The 23500-nt window shown below is 44.4% G+C and overlaps 1 protein-coding gene across 1 annotated transcript in view; it reads right to left on the reverse strand.

The window, feature by feature from the left end:
• Nucleotides 1-23500, reverse strand: part of THADA (THADA armadillo repeat containing) — a 649870-nt gene that overhangs the window by 624087 nt on the left and 2283 nt on the right. Inside the window, 2 exon segments of the mRNA XM_030195792.1 lie at nt 8570-8664; nt 11104-11198. Coding sequence (XP_030051652.1) covers nt 8570-8664; nt 11104-11179 — 171 coding nt within the window. The 5' untranslated portion in view covers nt 11180-11198.

Raw genomic sequence — 23500 nt, forward strand, 5'->3', positions numbered from 1 at the left:
CTCATTCTCCCTGTCTCCTCAGCTCGAAACCTTGGGGTCATCTTTGACTCTTCTCTCTCCTTCTCTGCTCATATCCAGCAGACCGCCAAGACCTGTCGTTTCTTTCTTTACAACATCCATAAAATCCGCCCCTTTCTTTCCGAGCACTCTACCAAAACCCTCATCCACACCCTTGTCACCTCTCGTTTAGACTACTGCAATCTGCTTCTTGCTGGCCTCCCACTTAGTCACCTCTCCCCTCTCCAGTCGGTTCAAAACTCTGCTGCCCGTCTCATCTTCCGCCATGGTCGCTTTACTCATACTACCCCTCTCCTCAAGACCCTACACTGGCTCCCTATCCGTTTTCGCATCCTGTTCAAACTTCTTCTACTAACCTATAAATGTATTCACTCTGCTGCTCCCCAGTATCTCTCCACACTTGTCCTTCCCTACACCCCTTCCCGTGCACTCCGCTCCATGGATAAATCCTTCTTATCTGTTCCCTTCTCCACTACTGCCAACTCCAGACTTCGCGCCTTCTGTCTCGCTGCACCCTACGCCTGGAATAAACTTCCTGAGCCCCTACGTCTTGCCCCATCCTTGGCCACCTTTAAATCCAGACTGAAAGCCCGCCTCTTTAACATTGCTTTTGACTCGTAACCACTCGCCTCCACCTACCCTCCTCTCTTCCTTCCCGTTCACATTAATTGATTTGATTACTTTATTTATTTTTTGTCTATTAGATTGTAAGCTCTTTGAGCAGGGACTGTCTTTCTTCTATGTTTGTGCAGCGCTGCGTATGCCTTGTAGCGCTATAGAAATGCTAAATAGTAGTAGTAGTAGTACTATATGTAAATGCCAGCACTTTGCAAATCTGCAACTTCCATATGTATCTGCCAAAATATCTATACCCAGTCCTGTTTTACAAACGTATATATCCAAGCGCCTCAAATTAAATGATAAGGTCTCTTTTTTATTTTTTTTGAGGAAGAAACAAATGGGGAAAGGGAGGGACTAAGGGGAATTGCTCCCTTAAGGCTTTAATTGACCCATTAGGCTTTTTATACACTAAACCCTGACTATCTGTCAAATCTAACTATTCCTTACACTGCCACACGAACCCTTAGATCCCTAACAGACAACAGGTTAGTGATTCCTCCTCTCGCTAGGGCTAGATGGGAATCTACACGGAATTCGACTTTTTTCTACTTGTCCCCCTCTCTTTGGAATGGCCTTCCAAAAGAGATCAGACTTGAGAAATCTTACTTTCATTTTCGGAAACTTTTGAAAACCTTCTATTTTATCAATTATGTAGAACAGAATTTAGAATAATGGAAGAAAGGTTATAAATGGGTATCTGTAATGTATTTTAAATCAAAACTGTACTGTTTGTCTGTGTAGATTATATTATGTACTTAATCTTGTATTTGCGGTGCTCTCCTGTGTACTAAATCATGAGTTATACTGTTTTTCATCTTATGTAGCTAGTTTGTGGTTTTGCTGTGCTTTCCTGTAATGGTTGGAGTTCTGTACATATTGTATTGTTTCTTTTATTTTATAAATTGTAAACCGTTCTGTTTTGCAGTAGCAATAAGATACGGTATATAAATTGATGTAAATAAATAAAATAAATAAATAATCCTTTGTGTAAAGCCCTGGACAAAACAAGCTCTTTTTAAAAAAAAAATCTGTGTGCGCCTCCAAGCTGGTGCCAAAAATTGATGGGATTAACATAAACATATAGAGGCCAATATTCAAAAGCACTTATCCACTAGAGACGTGCCAGTGCTTCTAAATATCCCTTTTGCTTACAAAATAGTGCTGCAGAATATATCCCCTGACTGCTTTGGCACTATCTCTACAATGTAGCCAGACATCCAGTTTTGGGTAAGCCTGAACACCCCGCTTGGTATCTCTCCCCCTTCCCCCTGCAGGTGATCTAGCCTCTCTCAAACCCTGCGCTGGCCCCATAGGCAGGACTGCATCAGAGAGAAGACTCTGGGGCTGGTGCAGCCGCATGTATGAGTTGCTGCTCGCTGCTGGCAAAGAAATTAACTTTTTAAAAGGTATATTACTACTACTACTACTATTTAGCATTTCTATAGCGCTACAAGGCATACGCAGCGCTGCACAAACATAGAAGAAAGACAGTCCCTGCTCAAAGAGCTTACAATCTAATAGACAAAAAATAAATAAAGTAAGCAAATCAAATCAATTAATGTGAACGGGAAGGAAGAGAGGAGGGTAGGTGGAGGCGAGTGGTTACAAGTGGTTACGAGTCAAAAGCAATGTTAAAGAGGTGGGCTTTCAGTCTAGATTTAAAGGTGGCCAAGGATGGGGCAAGACGTAGGGGCTCAGGAAGTTTATTCCAGGCGTAGGGTGCAGCGAGACAGAAGGCGCGAAGTCTGGAGTTGGCAGTAGTGGAGAAGGGAACAGATAAGAAGGATTTATCCATGGAGCGGAGTGCACGGGAAGGGGTATAGGGAAGGACGAGTGTGGAGAGATACTGGGGAGCAGCAGAGTGAATACATTTATAGGTTAGTAGAAGAAGTTTGAACAGGATGCGAAAACGGATAGGGAGCCAGTGAAGGGTCTTGAGGAGAGGGGTAGTATGAGTAAAGCGACCCTGGCGGAAAATGAGACGGGCAGCAGAGTTTTGAACCGACTGGAGAGGGGAGAGGTGACTAAGTGGGAGGCCAGCAAGAAGCAGATTGCAGTAGTCTAAACGAGAGGTGACAAGGGTGTGGATGAGGGTTTTGGTAGAGTGCTCGGAAAGAAAGGGGCGGATTTTACGGATGTTGTAAAGAAAGAAACGACAGGTCTTGGCGGTCTGCTGGATATGAGCAGAGAAGGAGAGAGGAGTCAAAGATGACCCCAAGGTTTCGAGCTGAGGAGACAGGGAGAATGAGAGAGCCATCAACAGAAATAGAAAATGGGGGGAGCGGGGAGGTGGGTTTGGGGGGGAAAATGAGAAGCTCGGTTTTGGTCATATTTAATTTCAGGTGGCGTTGAGACATCCAGACAGCAATGTCAGACAAGCACGCTGAAACTTTGGTTTGGATGCAAGGTGAGATATCAGGGGTAGAAAGGTAGATTTGGGAGTCATCAGCATAGAGATGGTAGGAAAAGCCATGGGATGAGATTAATGAACCAAGGGAAGAAGTGTAGATAGAAAAGAGGAGGGGACCAAGAACAGAACCCTGAGGTATGCCGAGGGGGGAGGGGGGCTGAGAGACCTGCATCACCAGCAGGGGAGGGGGGTTGAGAGCAGGGGCGTAGCTAGGTGGGGCCACAGAGGCATGGGCCCCCACAGATTTGGTCCTGGCCCCCTTCAACTTTGACCCCCCCCCCCCCCCCCGCCACCGCTGCAAGGTACATTTTGCTGGCCTTAGTCTTCTTCAGCACCGGTCTCCGGCGCGGTCGCTGATCTGTGCTGTGAGTCCTGACATCCAGCACGTCCTGCATGTTCGGTTAAGTGAAACTAAAGGAACGTGCAGGACATCAGGACTTACAGCACAGATCAGCGAACGCACCATAGACCGGCACTGAAGAAGACTAAGGCTGGCAGGGGGTGGGGACCCCCGCCAGCAAAGGTACCTTGTGGCAGCGGTGGCGGGGGAGGGTTGGCGGCGGTGGGTCAGCAGCTGGGGAAGTGGGCTAAAATGTGCCCCCCCACACCTTGGGCTCTGGACCCCCCCTCCCGCCGAGGTCTGGCTACGTCCCTGGTTGAGAGACCTGCATCACTGGCTGGGGAGGGGAGGGAAACATGCAACGAGTCTTGAGCTGGCGGAGTTCGAGGATCCCCACCAGCCACATCATACAAACGCCACTGATGGGTGGGATTCTCTCCACTCAGGCCCACCTGTGGCTACACCACTGCTCTACAGTGCCGAGGCATTCTAAAGATGGAGCTTGGGTAGAAGAGGTTATTCAATTAGTGGCCATATTCAGGCCACTAACCAGATAGGTTAAGACAGAAAAATTGACAAGAGCCCTAGTTCGGAATTATGCTACAGGAATGACAAGAGCCTACTGTTTCTGAAATGCCAGTTATGGACCCTGAGACAGTTCTTCAATGAAACATGGAGACCATGTTGAGTCCTACAGCAGAAAATTAAAAACTATTTTAACTGCAAATTGAAAAAAAAAATGTTTTTAGCTTACACTTGACCACAAATAGAGAACAGTTATATACTAAGGTTTGTCTGAACATGAGAATGAACAAACTGCTGATTAATTTATCCAGCTGATATGTTTGCAGCCTAACTGCAGTCGTGTCTTACTATAATTTCTGATATACTTTTAATACATTTAAAAGCATTTTCTTTTAGGGTTTATGGAACTTTGAAATAGGTGTCCTGATATAAAATTACTCCCAAAAGAGTACATGGGGTGGAGTTTACATTCTACGTGGTGGTGATACGTGTCAATCACACCAAGATAACCCCTAACAGAATGTCTTAGGATGTAATGCTGAGAGATTTAGAAGATATTCAAGTAGATTTTGTATAGGGCAGAAAAAAGGATCTTAGGCCTTTCCCTTCATCTGAAATTAAACAATCTTTTTTTTTTTTTTTTTTTCTGTAATATATTTTTTATTAAAGATTGCTCAAATACAAAATAGCCAACAATCGGCTGTTCATCAACATATTTTTCCTACATCAAGCTTGTTTAATTCTAACTTTAACTTTCCCTCCCCTCCCTCCCTATCCCAGTGGTGTGTTTGATTGTTCTTTATACTGTTCATAAAGTGTCCACATTTTGTTGAAAATCCGCATGGAGCCTCTTCGCATGGCTGTCAGCTTTGACATTTGGTATAAGTATTCAACTCTTCCAGTTGCTATTTGTAATGTTGGTGGTTGCAGCTGCTTTGAAATTAAACAATCTTCTGATATTCTCCTTTTGAAAATCCAGAAGTATCTGGGGCACACCTTCAGAAAATCCCAAGAGAACAGGTTATTTCACATGACTACCCACTTCTCCTCCCTTGCTCTGGCAGCAGCGGCTGGAGCAGCAGCATGGACTCCCATTTTTCCTTCCATATTCATCCCTGTTCCTCCTCTGCCCAACATGTTTTATGTACAGTTGGTCATACATACAGAGGAGTTTTGCCCGAGGGAGAGAAGATGGGGGAGCCTGGAGGCCGGAAGCCTGAACTCTGTATCCCGGGGCTGAGGAGGAAGGACTGTGTGTCTGAGAAGGGAAGCAGGCTGAAAATCCTGGGTTAGACGCAGACCATTTGACCCTGAAGCAGGCGACGAAACGCTGGCCATTGTTGGTCTTGGTCGCGTTCAGTATGTAACTAACTAAAGAAGGATTGGACCTTGCAAAAGCTAAGTAGCTGTTACGTTTAACTTTACGATTGCCCATCATATGTTAGAAAAAAGAAAAAATGTATACAAAAAGAAAAAAAAAGAGTATTAGAACATACGTTTGGGATAGGCTGCTCTATGAATGTGGGGGTGTTGCCAATGATGAAGCGGTCCAGCTCTCATGAGCTCTTAATATAATTGAGCCGGGGGCTTCTTGAGGCAACATCTCCTTAAATTAATTGAATGTATCACTTTTTGTCAGAAAATTAAGCCGATGATGTTATCTTTATATCTCCTCCACACTTGAATATATTATTCATACATACAGATAGACAAATGGACCCTCCTCAATATGTGTGCTCACTGTAGCGAGAACATACGCTTACAGATATCATTGGAAACATCACATTTAGGGGCAGTTTGCATGAATTAACTGTTAACCATTAACAGTGACACTGCACATTAATATGGAATAGGGCACTGAATTATTTATTGAACATTATCACAGCAATTAATGCAGTGACGTTAACTCCACCTCAACGGGTGTAGCTATCTGCATTGCATTCTCTCTAATATTTCCACTGTGTTAACTGAATGAGCCCAACAGTTAATGCTGAGATTTTGCAATTACTGTGGAGGAGTAGCCTAGTGGTTAGTGCACCGGTCTTGAAATCCAGAGGTGGCCGGTTCAAATCCCACTACTGCTCCTTGTGATCTTGGGCAAGTCACTTAACCCTGCAATGCCTCAGGTACAAACCTAGATTGCGAGCCCTTCTGGGACAGAGAAATATCCAGACTACCTGAATGTAACTCACCTAGAGCTGCTACTGAAAAAGGTGTGAGCAAAATCTAAATAATAAATTAATTAATTCTGGAAATTAACATGCACTAACTGCAAAATCTACTGCACTTTAGTAAACGGAGCTCTTTGAATTTTCAGGGCACAAAAATATCTCAGGGTATGATACTCAATAAAAGTTTAAGTATACAAGAAATCAGGGCTGGATTCAGATATTTTCTCGCCAATACAAAATGGGAGAAATCCTTTCAGAAATCAGGTCCCATGCACTTCAAATAAACAGTACCAGGATCTGATCAAAATAGCTGGTAAATAACACCTATGGTAGGTGTGAAAGAACGGAAAACTCAAAAGGGGGGGCTTTTCACACCTCTGCAAGAGGAGAACATTTTGCGGTCAGGGTGTAATTTGATGAGCAAATTGATAAGCGAGATCTATGAGGACCCATAGAGTTCAATGCAGTCAGGAGAGTATAAAAGCTGGCAACTTTTGATGCAAAAAAGAGAAGTCGTCCTGGGGTATGTCAGCCCTGTAGGTCGTGTTACGTGAACCTCCTCCTGAACGAACATACGGGTACATTATAATTGTGAGTATGGAAATAAACCTATAATCTTTAGAACTAAAAACTGTCTTTCATTCTCTTTCATACCACATTCAGAGATGGAATCAGATGTATATGATAATAGATTTTCCCAGGTTCCATCTGACATTAAACAAATGAAACATAAGTTAGCTACTTTCTCTATACCAGAATATGTTCAAACTCAGTAAATGAAGAGGGACCCAGAATATTATTATTCCCTAAGTTTCAGACTGACAGAAGACCGACACAGGTCTGTTGGAATGAGATGGAGTTTAGAGGTCTTGCTAAGTGCAGCCTTGATCTCTCTCCTCCACTTCTCACTAAGGCCCAGATGCATCAACCAAACGTAAAAAAAGCAAAATCGTTAAAGCCATTACCGAATTTAAAAAAACGACCAATGCTCCAAAAAAACAAGTCGCACAAGTTCGGTGCGGTATTGTAAAGAACGATGCACTAATCCCCATCAGTAATCGGTTCGTAAAGCATGCGCAGAGCAGCCAAGCGTTATGCTGGCTGCTCTGCGCATGCCAGAAACGTAAAAGAAAAAAAAAAGAAAACACAAACACGTGGCTCCCCACTTTCCCCTGCATGTCTCCACAAACATTAAAGGATCGGGAGGGGGCAAAGGCGCTCATCAGCAACGTCCTGTATGGACGGCCTTGCCTTGCTCCCCCCCCCCCCCCCCGAAGTCCCCGCTGCTCCGTTTGTGAAATAAAAGCTGTAAAAAATGAAACCTTTGCAGTTGCTGGGCTCCCCTTCCCTTCCTGTCTCTCTCTTCTTCAGTCGGCAATGCTCCGCCTCCTGCCCTTCACCTCCGTGCCCCCCCCCCCGAGTTCGTCCCCGCCGCTCCCCCCCTCCACCAGACCCTCCTCCACCATAATGGCCGGTGCAGCGCCTCTCACCTATGTTTGAAGGCGCTGCACGGGATGGATCAGCTGTTCTTGATCTCTTCTGTCTCCTCCGATGTCTCCTTCTTCTTCCTGTGCCCGCCCTCCTCTGACGTCAGTTATCTACGTAGATAACTGACGTCAGAGGAGGGCGGGCAGAGGAAGAAGAAGGAGACATCGGAGTTGACAGAAGAGATCAAGAACAGCTGATCCATCCCGTGCAGCACCTTCAAACATAGGTGAGAGGCGCTGCACCGGCCATTATGGTGGAGGGGGGGTCCGGTGGAGGGGGGGAGCGGCGGGGACGAACTCAGGGGGGGGGGGGCATGGAGTTGGAGGAGGGCAGGAGGCGGAGCATTGCCGACTGAAGAAGAGAGAGACAGGAAGGGAGGGGGAGCCCAGCAACTGCAAAGGTTTCATTTTTTACAGCTTTTATTTCACAATCGGAGCAGCAGGGAGCAGCGGGGACTTCGGGGGGGTGGAGGGGGGGCAAGGCAAGGCCGTCCATACAGGACGCTGCTGATGAGTGCCTTTGCCCCCTCCCGATCCTTTTTTAATTTAGTTTCGTTTTTTTATTTTAGGCACAGGGAAGCAGGGAGCCACTTTTCTTTTTAAACATGCCAGCAATTTGGTTTTTCATCGTGCAGGGGGCAGCGGGGAGATGACAGCTCAGGCTTTAAGGACAGGTCTGAGCTGACGTTAAATTTCTGGCAGTAAGTGAATCGTTGCTATCGTCGGTATGGTTAGTGCATTCCGAATTGTCTACATTTCAATGGTAGTTTCTCATTTGCATTCCAGTTTCGTTAGCTGCTAGCTTCCTCGGAAAATGGCCTTTGATGCATGCTACGTTTGAAAATTTCTTCGTTAAGGGTCATTAAAAGGGTCGTTCAGGTTTAGTGCATCTGGGCCTAAGATGGCTGGTCCATCAGAGATGTGCAGTGGAGATGAGACCCGGATAAGATCCATTTTAAAACAGATCAGAGCAGGATAATTGCAATTTAACACATACCTGTTTGATACAGCTGATTTGTTGAACTCCATCTGTTAGCTGCACACAGCGCAACAACAAGGAAGCCAGATTTTGCCCCTCAGCATCTGCAAACACTAAGTACAATTCAAAGTAAATATTAAGACACAACTTTATATCCATAACTCTTCACCTAGAAGCACAAAAAGAAATGCAGGTAGATTCCTTATGTATATCTTCCCTGAAGGTCTCCTCCCTTCACAAATTAAATAACAATGTAAAGCCACCTTCTACCAGAATCCCCTCCCAACCAGCAGACAAGGAGGAGGACTTACTGCCTCTGTCCACAAGTGCAAATTTACTGTCAAAGTGTAAAGCACCGAGAAGCAACGCAATTTTTTTATTTGTAGCATTTATACCCCACTCTTTCCCGCTCGATAGCAGGTTCAGTGCAGCTTACAATGTATGGGTACAGTATATCACAGAGATAACACAATGTTTGGGTACAAAGAGGCATATTTTCAAAGCACTTAGCCTTCCAAAGTTCCAGATAGATGCCTGGACATCCTCCTTAAGAATTTTCTGATATAATGCTATAATGCTATAATGATATAACCCCGGTGGGACAGCACATCACAGAACCAGGACACTGTACCAGTGATTTATTTTTTTATTTTTTATTATTTGTACCCCGCACTTTTTCCCACTCATGGCAGGCTCAATGCGGCAGGCAATGGAGGGTTAAGTGACTTGCCCAAAGTCATAAGGAGCTGCCTGGGCCGGGAATCGAACTCAGTTCCTCAGTTCCCCAGGACCAAAGTCCACCACCCTAACCACTAGGCCACTCCTCCACTCCACTCACAGTGAAAATACTGAAAGGTAACTTTAAAACCATACAAGAACGTAAGACCTTTGAAGTCAGAATGATTGAATATTTTAACACCCAACAGAAAGGACTTAACAAGGATCTGGGGTTCCTAGCCCATTATAAACCATAAAGCTGTATTTCTCTGTTGATCACCCTCCCCTCACCTATCCACACCCACCCTGTTAGAATATCAATGATATGCTTTGATGTCCCCATGCATACCTCCTACCCACCCCCATCCTCCCACCCTGTCAGACTGTCATAGTAATGCTTGAATGTTTTCACTTATATACACTGTCAGTTAGCACATTTGCACATTTCCGATCTGACGAAGAAGGGCAACCTTTCGAAAGCTAATCAAGAAATGTATTAAGTTATGTCCAATAAAAAAGGTATCATCTTATTTTCTTTTCCATGTTTTATTTTGTTTGATTTCTATAGATTCTACATGGAATGTTGCTATTCCACTAGCAACATTCCATGTAGAAGTCAGCCCTTGTAGATCACCAATGTGGTCGCACAGGCTTCTGCTTCTGTGAGTCTCACGTCCTGCACGTACGTGCAGGACGTCAGACTCACAGAAACAGAAGCCTGCGCAGCCTTCTACATGGAATGTTGCTAGTGGAATAGCAACATTCCATGTAGAATCTCCAATAGTAGCAACAGAATCTCAATAGTAGCAACATTCCAGGTAGAATCTCCAATGGTATCTATTTTACTGTCATAGTAATGCTTGAATGTTTTCACTTATATACACTGTCAGCTAGCACATTTGCTTATTTCCGATCTGACGAAGAAGGGCAACCTTCGAAAGCGAATCAAGAAATGTATTAAGTTATGTCCAATAAAAAAGGTATCATCTTATTTTCTTTTCCATGTTTTATTTTGTTTTCTATTGATAACCTGATATAATGCAGAATTCATGATTTTTGTCAAAAACAGCAAGTTTTCCAAGTGCAGCAAAACATCCCCATACCATCATATTACCACCACCATGTTTGACTGCTGGTATGATGCATTACTGTGGAATGGAGAGAGGCAAAGCAGCCTCAGAATACACTCACCTTCCACAACAGCCACCACCTGCACTTAACCAACATCTCCAAAGAAGCCACTCCCCATGCCAATCCAGTCACACAAGTGCTACTCAAAGAATTTCTATCCACCAGTATTGCCCTAAAGTGTGGGAGGAAAAGAAACAGCGGCCTACCTCCTGCTGCTAGCAACATTACCACCCTACCAGTCCGGCTTGCGTGCACCCCCTCCCCCCCCAGCACCGTTTAATAGGGGAAGGGGACAAAAACAAACCCCAAAAGGTCAACCTGGTATGGTGAGGTGCCTGGACTGCTCTAGGTATCACCTGCAAGGGTGGCTGTCTCTGGCATGATCCTGGATCTCATTCTGACTGCTCAGGCTCAACTATGTAAACACTTTTCAAACTGGGCCCAGGAGCTCTCTTGCCAGACCAGTCCTCTACTGCATGGAATGCCCATCACCATCTACTGGAGACAGAGAATACTGAACAGCAGGTAACTGCACAGTGCTTTTTATAAGGCAGGGACGACTTCTAAGTCTCCATCTGCTGGCTGAGGGGCATAAGCCATTCATTCTGGGCTGGTCTGCTGGGCAAAAAAGAAGTTATATTGCATTCAACAAACTTTTAGACAGAACAAAAAAAAAAAAAAAACTTAAGGGCAAACAAACATACACAGAAGTTCTTCAAGAATGGGACCATCAAGGGCTACAGCATCAACTTGAACTTCTTTCTTCTTCTTTAAAACCATTTTTGCAAAATCCAGAAATCTGTGAAGAAAAATAAAAAATATTTCATTTTAGAACTATAATAAAAAGAAACCACTTCCTTTCTAAAAGCCAGACTCTGACCTTTCTACAGGTGTTGATTTCCCAACAAAGACAAGGTTCTATATAATGGGAGATCTGTAGATGAATAGATTTCATTTTGAACCTATTTTCCCTTATATTTCACTTGCCTCTGTTTTTTATACAGAAAGGGAATGATATTCAAAGTAATTTAAGCAGGCAAGAGAGGCTCCTACCTGCTTAAATTATGGTATATTATATTTGATATACTCTCTTCCATGAAAATTGCAAGGTAAGGTAGTGTACAATATAAAATAATGAGAGGAAAGGAATACCATTAATAACAGAAAAGAAAATACCAGGCAAACCACATAGCACTAAAATAACACTGAAGCATACTCACATACAGAATATAAGACTCTTAATCACAACAGTTGTACCATCAACCACCTGTGGCCAGAGTTGGGAAAGCGTTTTGAAATAGGTATGTTTTTACAGCTGAACGAAATTTTGGATAACTCCAAGCGAAAGTGTGTCAAGTAATGAATTCCAAAGGGCTGACGCAGTACAAAAGAATGCTCTGTTCCTTGTTGTCTCTAGTCTTGCACGTCATACCGGGGGATGTGCAGATGGTGGTCATTAAGAGAATGCAACAGTTTGGGTGGAGCATAAGGAACAATAGAGGAAAGACGGTAAGAAGGCGTTACGTACAAGATTCTGCACTCCAGAAGTGTAAGAATCTAATAAATGAAAGGTAACCAGTAATATTGGAAGAGAAGTGGGGGTGGGGGGCAGGAACATGATCAGTATATTTGTGCAAAGATCCAAACTGTTGTGTTTTGGATTGACTGAAGTCAACCTAAGATTATAAAACTGTTAGTGATAGGACTTGTAAAACTACTGCTATAGGTCGAGACAGCCATTTTCTGTCTCACGATTTTCAATCAGGAGCAAGTGAGGTTTGCTCTTGCCCCCATGCCACTAGACCATCAGACCTAGTAACTCGAGGGTGCCTGCTGGGAATTGGAGGAAGCAAGGGGGGGGATTAGTTGTTTTTTGGTTTTAATCTAAGATGATAAAACTAGTAGTGATAAGAGTTGTAATGGTTCTAAGAATCTACTTCATAGAAAGAGAAAAATGTAGGCAAATGAAGACCATATGGCCTATCCACTCTGCCCATCCATGCCATCTACTCTCCCTTTCACTCCCTTACAGATCCTATGTACTTACATAAGTACATAAGTAATGCCATACTGGGAAAAGACCAAGGGTCCATCGAGCCCAGCATCTTGTCCACGACAGCGGCCAATCCAGGCCAAGGGCACCTGGCAAGCTTCCCAAATGTACACACATTCTATACATGTTATTCCTGGAATTGTAGATTTTTCCCAAGTCCATTTAGTAGCGGTTTATGGACTTGTCCTTTAGGAAACCGTCTAACCCCTTTTTAAACTCTGCTATGCTAACCGCCTTCACCACGTTCTCTGGCAACGAATTCCAGAGTTTAATTATACGTTGGGTGAAGAAAATCTTTCTCCGATTTGTTTTAAATTTACTACACTGTAGTTTCATCGCATGCCCCCTAGTCCTAGTATTTTTGGAAAGCATGAACAGACGCTTCACATCCACCTGTTCCACTCCACTCATTATTTTATATACCTCTGTCATGTCTCCCCTCAGCCGTCTCTTCGCTAAGCTGAATAGCCCTAGCCTCCTTAGTCTTTCTTCATAGCTGTCCCAAGCTTTCTTGAATTCAGATACAGTTTTCATCTCCACCACCTCCACTGGGAAGCCATTCCATTAATTCACTATCCTTTCCGTTACTTCTGAGTCTATCCCCTTTCACCTTCATCCTATGCCCCCCTCATTCCAGAGCTTCCTTTCAATTGAGACTCGCTTCCTGTGCATTGGTGCCATGTAGGTATTTAAATGTCTTTATCATAGCTCTCCTCTCCTGCCTTTCTTCCACATATTGAGATCTTTAAATCTGTCCCCATACACTTTATGATGAAGACCACTGACTATTTTAGTAGACGTCCTCTAGATTGACTCCATCCTATTTATATCTTTTTGAAGGTGCAGTCTCCAGAACTGTACTCTCTCGAGTCTTATACAGGTGTATCACCACCTCCTTTTTCCTACTGGCCATTCCTCTCCCTATGCGATCAAGCATCCTTCTAGCTTTTGCCATTGACTTTCCACCTGTCTGGCCACCTTAAGATCATCACATACGATCACATCCAAGTCCCGCTCCTCTTTCGTGCCTGTCAGGGCCAAGCCTTGAAAATATGTGAGATTAAATAAAAATGTTGCCAACAATAAAGAATAATGAGGATGCAGCAGCTCATAGGTTTGCTTGTTTTGTTTTGGGTGCACTAGATGATGGCTGAGCGGGGAAGGGGAAACACAGACAAACCTAACTGGCTTCAACTTTTTTACGACATCCCATCTCCTGTTTTCTTCAACCTCCTTGTTCACTCCCAGCCACGTGACCCATGCAGCTGTATATCACAAGCTGTAAGCCAATGAAGGAGAAAGAGGAGAGAAACAGGACTGCCCCTCTGACCTCACTGGCTCCCAGCTTCATGAAATATGAGGGGCACTCCTACTTCTCTCCTTCACTGGCTCCCAGCTTCATGAAGTATGAGGGGCACTCCTACCTCTCTCCTTCACTGGCTCCCAGCTTCATGAAGTATGAGGGGCACTCCTACCTCTCTCCTTCACTGGCTCACAGCTTCATGAAGTATGAGGGGCACTCCTACCTCTCTCCTTCACTGGCTCACAGCTTCATGAAGTATGAGGGGCACTCCTACCTCTCTCCTTCACTGGCTCACAGCTTCATGAAGTATGAGGGGCACTCCTACCTCTCTCCTTCACTGGCTCACAGCTTCATGAAGTATGAGGGGCACTCCTACCTCTCTCCTTCACTGGCTCACAGCTTCATGAAGTATGAGGGGCACTCCTACCTCTCTCCTTCACTGGCTCACAGCTTCATGAAGTATGAGGGGCACTCCTACCTCTCTCCTTCACTGGCTCACAGCTTCATGAAGTATGAGGGGCACTCCTACCTCTCTCCTTCACTGGCTCACAGCTTCATGAAGTATGAGGGGCACTCCTACCTCTCTCCTTCACTGGCTCACAGCTTCATGAAGTATGAGGGGCACTCCTACCTCTCTCCTTCACTGGCTCACAGCTTCATGAAGTATGAGGGGCACTCCTACCTCTCTCCTTCACTGGCTCACAGCTTCATGAAGTATGAGGGGCACTCCTACCTCTCTCCTTCACTGGCTCACAGCTTCATGAAGTATGAGGGGCACTCCTACCTCTCTCCTTCACTGGCTCACAGCTTCATGAAGTATGAGGGGCACTCCTACCTCTCTCCTTCACTGGCTCCCAGCTTCATGAAGTATGAGGGGCACTCCTACCTCTCTCCTTCACTGGCTCACAGCTTCATGAAGTATGAGGGGCACTCCTACCTCTCTCCTTCACTGGCTCCCAGCTTCATGAAGTATGAGGGGCACTCCTACCTCTCTCCTTCACTGGCTCACAGCTTCATGAAGTATGAGGGGCACTCCTACCTCTCTCCTTCACTGGCTCACAGCTTCATGAAGTATGAGGGGCACTCCTACCTCTCTCCTTCACTGGCTCCCAGCTTCATGAAGTATGAGGGGCACTCCTACCTCTCTCCTTCACTGGCTCACAGCTTCATGAAGTATGAGGGGCACTCCTACCTCTCTCCTTCACTGGCTCACAGCTTCATGAAGTATGAGGGGCACTCCTACCTCTCTCCTTCACTGGCTCACAGCTTCATGAAGTATGAGGGGCACTCCTACCTCTCTCCTTCACTGGCTCCCAGCTTCATGAAGTATGAGGGGCACTCCTACCTCTCTCCTTCACTGGCTCACAGCTTCATGAAGTATGAGGGGCACTCCTACCTCTCTCCTTCACTGGCTCACAGCTTCATGAAGTATGAGGGGCACTCCTACCTCTCTCCTTCACTGGCTCACAGCTTCATGAAGTATGAGGGGCACTCCTACCTCTCTCCTTCACTGGCTCACAGCTTCATGAAGTATGAGGGGCACTCCTACCTCTCTCCTTCACTGGCTCACAGCTTCATGAAGTATGAGGGGCACTCCTACCTCTCTCCTTCACTGGCTCACAGCTTCATGAAGTATGAGGGGCACTCCTACCTCTCTCCTTCACTGGCTCACAGCTTCATGAAGTATGAGGGGCACTCCTACCTCTCTCCTTCACTGGCTCACAGCTTCATGAAGTATGAGGGGCACTCCTACCTCTCTCCTTCACTGGCTCCCAGCTTCATGAAGTATGAGGGGCACTCCTACCTCTCTCCTTCACTGGCTCCCAGCTTCATGAAGTATGAGGGGCACTCCTACCTCTCTCCTTCACTGGCTCCCAGCTTCATGAAGTATGAGGGGCACTCCTACCTCTCTCCTTCACTGGCTCCCAGCTTCATGAAGTATGAGGGGCACTCCTACCTCTCTCCTTCACTGGCTCCCAGCTTCATGAAGTATGAGGGGCACTCCTACCTCTCTCCTTCACTGGCTCCCAGCTTCATGAAGTATGAGGGGCACTCCTACCTCTCTCCTTCACTGGCTCACAGCTTCTGATGAGACGCTGCAATGCTCGCATGGCATTAGAACTTCATGGGGCCGGGATGAGTGAGGGAGTGTGCAGCTTATCTAACAAAATTCTGTATAACCTATGTAAGCCGCATTGAACCTGCTTTTAGTAGGAAAGTGCGGGATACAAATGCATTAAATAAATAAATAAGTGATGCTGTTAAAAGAGCTGATCAAGGCATTGCACTTAACCCAAATATGCACTTATCACTGGGGTGCCAAACCGGAGTAAGTTTATATTAGACTGAATGGGAAAATTTTGGGAAGTTTCTGTTGCAGATTAGCACTAACTGGAGTGCTTGCAAAAAAAAAAAAAGCACCCTTGGATATTTTTCCCATGCTGCTGCTTAAAAACAATTCAAAATACTTCAAAATTGATTGTTTTACTTATCTACTCAACAATTTTATAAACATTCAAAAAGAAATAAAGAAATCACCAAGTCTTCATTGCATTAGTCCAGTGGTTCCCAAACCTAGTCCTGGAGGCACCCCAGCCAGTCAGGGTTTCAGGATACCCACAATGAATATTCATGAGAGATTTGCATGCACTGGCACCACTGTATGTAAATCTATCTGATGAATATTCATTGTGGATATACTGAAAACCTGACACGCTGGGGTGCCTCCAGGATCAGGTCTGGGAACCACTGCATTAGCCAATAAGGAACAAGGGTAAAGCATTTGATATTTAACTCTCCTTCGCCCCAGGTAGAAGGTGGTATGACACCCCTTGATGCAATAACTGATGAAAGTCCCTTATACAGCAATTATAGCCATGAGCTATTTACAATACCTTCTACCTACTTTGCACAGTGATATGGTGCAGTTTTTGCCCAACCTTCTTGACAGAATAGCTTACATTCTTTCAGGTAGGCTGGGAATTCTCTGTGGACTACAATCTTCAGGTCTCACCCAAGACTCTTTTTTTATTGGATTCAGACCCGGTTCTAGACTAGGGAATTTGAGTACATTGTTTTTCTTTGACCCACCAAATTGTTGCTTTTGCTTTATGTTTAGTATCTAATTTAATCCAGAACTTAACCACCACACAGATCCCAACTTGAGATTCAAGGAGGTTTACAATCAATTAATTAAATAACAAAATTTAAAACATGCGTACAATAAATACATTAAAATGTATCAAACAAGTTTACAGTTTCCTTTGCAACCACACATAATTCAATTCCAATCTTATATTTTAGAAAAACAAAAGCCTGCAAAGAAAAGAGAATAAAATTGACACCTATAGCGTAAACCTATTAGTACAGGAAATATTATCTTGAACCCAAGTAGAAAAATAGAAAGAGTATGAAAAAAACTTGGTTGCTACCGTTGTGTTGTTACCGGATAAAAATTGGATCTTCCGTCTTTTCTTTCGTAACAGAGAAAAACCCTTTTTGGGTTATAAGATATTATTATTTCCTGATGTCTTTAAGGAGACAAGGAGACGGAAGAAACAATTCTTGCTCCTTAAGTCTGAAATAATACATTTGGGGGGCACCTTTTTTCTAAGGTGCCCCTGCAAATGTATAGTAAGACTTGATGGGAAGAAATATGTGTTTACAGAGCCCGCGCATGCATCAGCTCTTATAACTTCGGTAAAAAAGGATAAACGCTAAAGGAATAAGTAATACACCTCAACAGAATTTGCAGTAATTTAATTTAATTTCCTGAATTTGTTTTTTGATTCTCCTTGTATTCCTGAATCTTGGATTTCCAATTTATGGACTTGAGTATTAATAACTTCTTAATAGATTGTTAATCTTTAATGATATATGTTTAATTTTTTTTTTTAATGTTGCTTTTCCTACTAAGATGTTTTCTTGAAATGTTTGATGAAACTAAATAATAAATAAATAAATGAAAAAGAGTATGAAAAAAACTTAATTAATGATTCTGAAGAATTTCCTTACAATATATGAAAAATCAGGCAAATAACTTTAAAAGCAATGTGAGCTTTTAGAGGAAGCCAATGAAGTCTCTGAAGATATTCAGAGACAATGTCATATTTCTTAAGACAAAAAAAAAATCACACCACTGTATTCTGTATCGATTGTAATCTGTATAACAATCTAGAGCTTAACCCTATATACAAAGAATTACAATAGTCTAAATGGGAAAACACCAACAACTGGACCAAAAGAGCAAAATGTGATTCATGAAAATATAATCTTACCAATCATAGATGTCTCATATGATAAAAAGGGGTTTATCTTCCATATCTTATTGATTTGAGATTCGAAAGTAAAGGGACAATCTAAAATAATTCAAAAGAACCCTGGACCTATCAACATATAAAGATTTACCACTAGGCAATGATATCATTGAGGAAACTGGTACTGACAGATTCCAAAACCAAAGGACTTGGGTTTTACCAGTTATGATTCAACGTCAGCATATTATCAGTAGTCCAATTTTGAATTTTATCCTGCAGCAGGATATTTTGGCAAAAGTATCTTCTGAGGTGGGACATACTGGGATTAGCATCAGAATATCATCAGCATAAGAAAACAAGCGCTCACCATCTATCAATGAAATGGGCCCCAAGTAGCTCACAAAGAGATTGAACAGCATGGGCAATAGTGGAGAGCCCCAAGAGACTACAAGTACCAGCTGTGAGAACATTTGCCACCCTTTCAACACAATAAGTCCTATTAAGCAGAAAATTCTTAAATCCATTCAAAACTGAACTAATCATGCCAATCTCACTCAGAGAGGCATAATCGAACGCAAACGCCTATCTCCATGGGCGTTTATCTCCGAGAACGGGTCCGTGACGGGGCGGACCGAACCATATTTTGGAAAAAGATGGACGTCTATCTTTAGTTTCGAAAATACAGTTTGTGCCAGGCAAATGCATTGGATGTGGGCGTTTTTTGAGCTGGGCATTTTCGTTTTTCAGTGATAATCGAAACCGAAGCGGCCCAGCTCAAAAACGAACAAATCCAAGGCTTTGGGTCGTGGGAGGGGCCAGGATTCGTAGTGCACTGGTCCCCCTCACATGCCAGGACACCAACTGGGCACCCTAGGGGACAATTGTAAAAAAAATAGAAATAAACATTAAATTACCTCCCAGGTGCATAGCTCCCTTCCCTTGGGTGCTGAAACACCCAAATCCCCCCCAAAACCCACTGCCCACAACTCTACACCATTACCATAGCACTTAAATGTGAAGGGGGGCACCTACATGTGGGTACAGTGGGTTTTGGAGGGCTCCCATTTACCAGCACAAGTGTTACAGGTAGGAGGGGGATGGGTCTGGGCCCACCTGCCTGAAGTGCAGTGCGGTACCAACTAAAAGTGCTCCAGGGACCTGCATACACTCAGGCCTCTAGGACTTGTTGCTGCTGTATAACCTTGGTACACCAGTTGACACCTGAAGACTAATCGCTCCGAAAACGTCCTTTCTTGGAATAAGCACGTTTACTCACAGTTAACTGCAGATCAGAGGTTGTGCCCCACTGGCAACGAGTCTCCCTGGTACTGAGATTAGCAGTAGGTCAGAGCTGGCAGAACGCTGTACAATGCCCTCTTTCAGCCACATTCAAGGTAATAACTAAGTTCTCTAATGTGGCCAACACATGAAAGGGATCTAAAACTGGCTTACAAAAATGGCCACTACCTCATGGACTACCGGAAACAAAACAGGGCACACTCTGACCTAGTTAGCAGGGGGAAAAACACCATGGGAGTAGAGCCTACCAACTACCAACATCGTGTGCATTTGCCACAAGCTAGTGGAATCACGGAGCCCAATACCCTACACCCACCACAATGCATTGCTGATGTGATTCCGCAGTGTGCATAACAGAAAAGGTGTCAAACTCACCCGAGAGCCAAATCAGAACCAGGGAAAGGCTGTCAGAGGATAGAACACATTCTGCTGTCATGGAGCTGGGTACGGCATTTGAGGCTGGCATAAGAGACTGCAAAAAAAAGTTTTTAAAATGGGGGGTTTTTTTGGTGGGAGGAGGTTAGTGACCACTGGGGGAGTCCAGGGAGGTCATCCCCGATTCCCTCCAGTGGTCATCTGGGCAGTTGGGGCACTTTTTTGGGACTTGTTCGTGAAAAAAAAAGGTCCAAAAAAGTGACCCAAAATCGCGGTAAAAACGCTTTTGTTTTCCCGATTATCAGCTGAAGACACCCATCTCTCCTCAGCCGATAACCACGCCCCAGTCTCGCCTTCACCACGCCTCAGACACGCCCCCGTCAACTTTATTCGTTCCCGCGACGGAGTGCAGTAGAAGACGCCCAAAATTGGCTTTCGATTATACCGATTTGGGCGCCTTTGTGAGAAAAACGCCCATCACCCGATTTGGGTCGAAATATAGGCGTTTTTCTCTTTCGATTATGAGGCGGTCAGTCTACTTAACAGTAAATCATGATGCACTGAATCAAATGCAGCTGACAAGTCGTTTTGGAGCAAAAGAATCTGTTTTCCCACACAAAATAATTTTTGATTTCAGTAGTCAAAGTCAATGCAGTGGTGTAGGAAGGGGGAGGCGGGAGGGGCGGTCCACCCCGGGTGCACGCGCTCGGGGGGTGTCGGCCCTGCTGGTTCCCCGCTCCCTCTGCCCCGGAACAGGTTACTTCCTGTTCCGGGGCAGAGAGAGCAGGGAACTAGCGGGGCTGACGCAGCTCCGAGCGATGTGTACTCGGGGCGGATCGGCCCTCCCGCAGGTAAGAATGTGCTCCGGGGGGGAGGCTCTTGCTCCGAAGGGGGGGGGGGTGCGCAGCGGCGACCCGCCCCGGGTGTCAGCAGCCCTCGCTACGGCACTGAGTCAACGTCAATAACAAGGTTTCTATACTGTGTTGTGTCTAAATCCAAATTGTGAATAGTGAAGACACGAGAATTTTTCTATATGAGACAGTTGCCTACTAATAAATGTCTCCAGTAATTTAGTACGCAAACGAATACCTACTATAGGTCTAAAATTAGAAGGAAGCAGCACGTCTAAACATTTATATTTTCGTATAGGAGTAAGCACTTTCTGACTCATTTCTAAAGCTAAACTGCCTTAAGTCTAAAAGATTATTTAAAAAAATAAAACATGCCATGAAATAACAAAAGCTGGAGGATTAGATAAGAATGAAGGACAAACATCCAGCACAGAGTGACAAACTGAACGTTTATGTAGTAAAGATTGAACATCCTCAATTGTAATAGGATTAAATTTATTTTTATTTATTAGGATTTATTTACCGCCTTTTTGAAGGAATTCACTCAAGGCGGTGTACAGTAAGAATAGATCAAACATGAGCAATAGACAATTACAGCAGTAAAAATATTCAAAAACAATACAAAGTATGAACTCCAAGTTCATGACTATATAAATGTAATGTATTAAATATCATGTGTCCATAAACAAACTAGACTAATACTTCGAAACTCACATCTACTCACACAACAGCATTCATACCTGGTATCTTTCTACTAAAAATTTACAATAGCAGTTAGATTACCATCAAACTGAACAGAAAAGTGCTATATGATCATAATAGTCCAATATACACGTGGAATGTCTCTTCACGTAATACAGCAAACTTTACTCAGTAGTGCTTCATTAAAAAGCCTCTGTTTTTCATAGTCCACTGTTCCAGGTCGCATAAAAATGCATCAAAACGCACAACGCTTTCCCAAGTGTGAAGCCCTGTTCTGTTCAAGGAAGGCTATCTGTTACGATTGTGGCCGTGACCTCTCTCAGACTTACCTTATTCTGGTGGTCAGCTTCTGTGCTGGCTTCTGTTTCTTCTTTCTGTGTTGCTAGAGCTGGCTCTGTGTCTGAGGGCTGGCTGCTCCCAGCGTGAGTCTACTTGTTTTACTATACTGCAGCTGTGTGTGTTACCTGAGCTAGCTGCCTCTGTGTGCTGGTTGCTTCCAGCGTGGCTCTAATTGCTCTGCTATACTGCAGCTGTGGGAGTTAAGCCTGAGTTAGCTCTAGCTCTGTTTCAGTACGCTGCCTGCCTGTGTCTGGTAGTGGTGACATCATCAGGCAGGGCCTTGATAAGGAAGTGGTGTTCTTCCCTTCAGGGCCTTTGCAACGTTTGCATTTGCGCTTGCTATAGGGCCAGGTCAGTGTTAGTGCAGTGTGCACTTTTGATTTTTGTGTTTAGCTTTCCTGCTTTTCCCTTGTAGCTCCCCTGCTTTCCCTTTTGGTGCTTTAGAAGCACTTCTATGTTCGGTGCTTTAGAAGCACTTCTATGTTTGGGGCTTTGGAAGCTCTTCTGTGCTTGGTGCTTTAGAAGCAGTTCTGTGTTTGGTGCTTTAGAAGCACATCTGGGTTTGGTGCTTTGGAAGCACTTCTGACTTCTGTGTTTAGCTTCCCTGTTTTTTCCCTTTTGGCTCCCCTGTCTTCCCTTTTAGTGCTAGGAGCTCTGCTGGTAGTTTGGTGCTTAGGAGCACCGTAGTTAGTTTAAGATTGTAGAGCACTGATGAAGTTTGGTGCTTGGAAGTCCCTTTGTTAGCTTGCGTGTTTAGGTTCCCTGCGGCTCCGCTGCTTACCCTAGTAGTGCTTAGGAGCACTCCTGTTAGTATAGGGCTTTGGAAGTCCTTCAGTTTGTGTAGTGCTCAGTAGCACTGCTGTGGGTGTAGTGCTTAGTAGCGCTGCTGTTAGTTTAGTCCTTAGGTCTGTTAGTTTCTGTTAGGAACACTTAGTTTAGGTTTTAGGAACACTTCTGTTGCAAGCTTGTTCAAGTATCCTGGTCCCTGTGTTATCCGGTATCCGGTAAGTCCTGCCGGCCACTCACCCTTGGGGGGGCAGTGGCTAAGTGCAGGTGAAGCTGTACGGACCAGTCCAGTGTCCTCCAGTCCGGGAGATTCCAGTCTGAGGGATTCCAGTCCAGTGTTCCAGTCTGGGGGATTCCAGTCCGTGTGTTCCGGCTCGCTGGGCGGTGCCTGCAGTCCCTGCCAGGTGCCGGTGTGCTTGCCCAGCGTTGGTTGGTGGGTTTTGCCTGCTGCTGTCGCTCCTCGTCAGCAGCCCAAGGGCTCACGTTTGCTCCAGAGCCCGGCCCTGTGGGCTCTGAACCTGAGAACCTGACACTATCGAAGCAGTATGTGAACAATGAATCAATTCAGCTGATTATCATTCATACGCTCAGTACCGTCCTCTGTTCCTCAATGCGAGACCGCATTTCGCTCTTCCTTCATCAGGAGGAATCATAAATCTATCACACCGCACAAAACAAAACATGTATACAGAGTGAAAATAGACATCTCATATCTAGTAATAACTCATACTCAATCTAATATTAATTTCAACATAGAGCCAGTCAACCAGTTTTTAATCCACAATAGAACACTACCTCCTATCCCATGACTCTCTCTGGCGTCTTTCATGAGGTACTTTGTCAAACGCCTTCTGAAAATCCAGATACACAATATCAACTGGCTCACCTTTGTCCACATGTTTGTTCACCCCTTCAAAGAAATATAGTAGACTGGTGAGGCAAGATTTCCCTTCACTAAATCTATGTTGGCTTTGTCTCATTAATCCATGCTTTTGAATATGTTCTGTAATTTTGTTCTTTATAATAGTCTCTACCATTTTGCCCGGCACCGACGTCAGACTCACCGGTCTATAATTTCCAGGATCTCCCCTGGAACCTTTTTTTTTTAAATCGGCGTTACATTGTCCACCCTCCAAT

The sequence above is a fragment of the Microcaecilia unicolor genome, chromosome 3, assembly GCF_901765095.1.
Source record: "Microcaecilia unicolor chromosome 3, aMicUni1.1, whole genome shotgun sequence".
In the NCBI taxonomy this organism is placed as follows: Eukaryota; Metazoa; Chordata; class Amphibia; order Gymnophiona; family Siphonopidae; genus Microcaecilia; species Microcaecilia unicolor.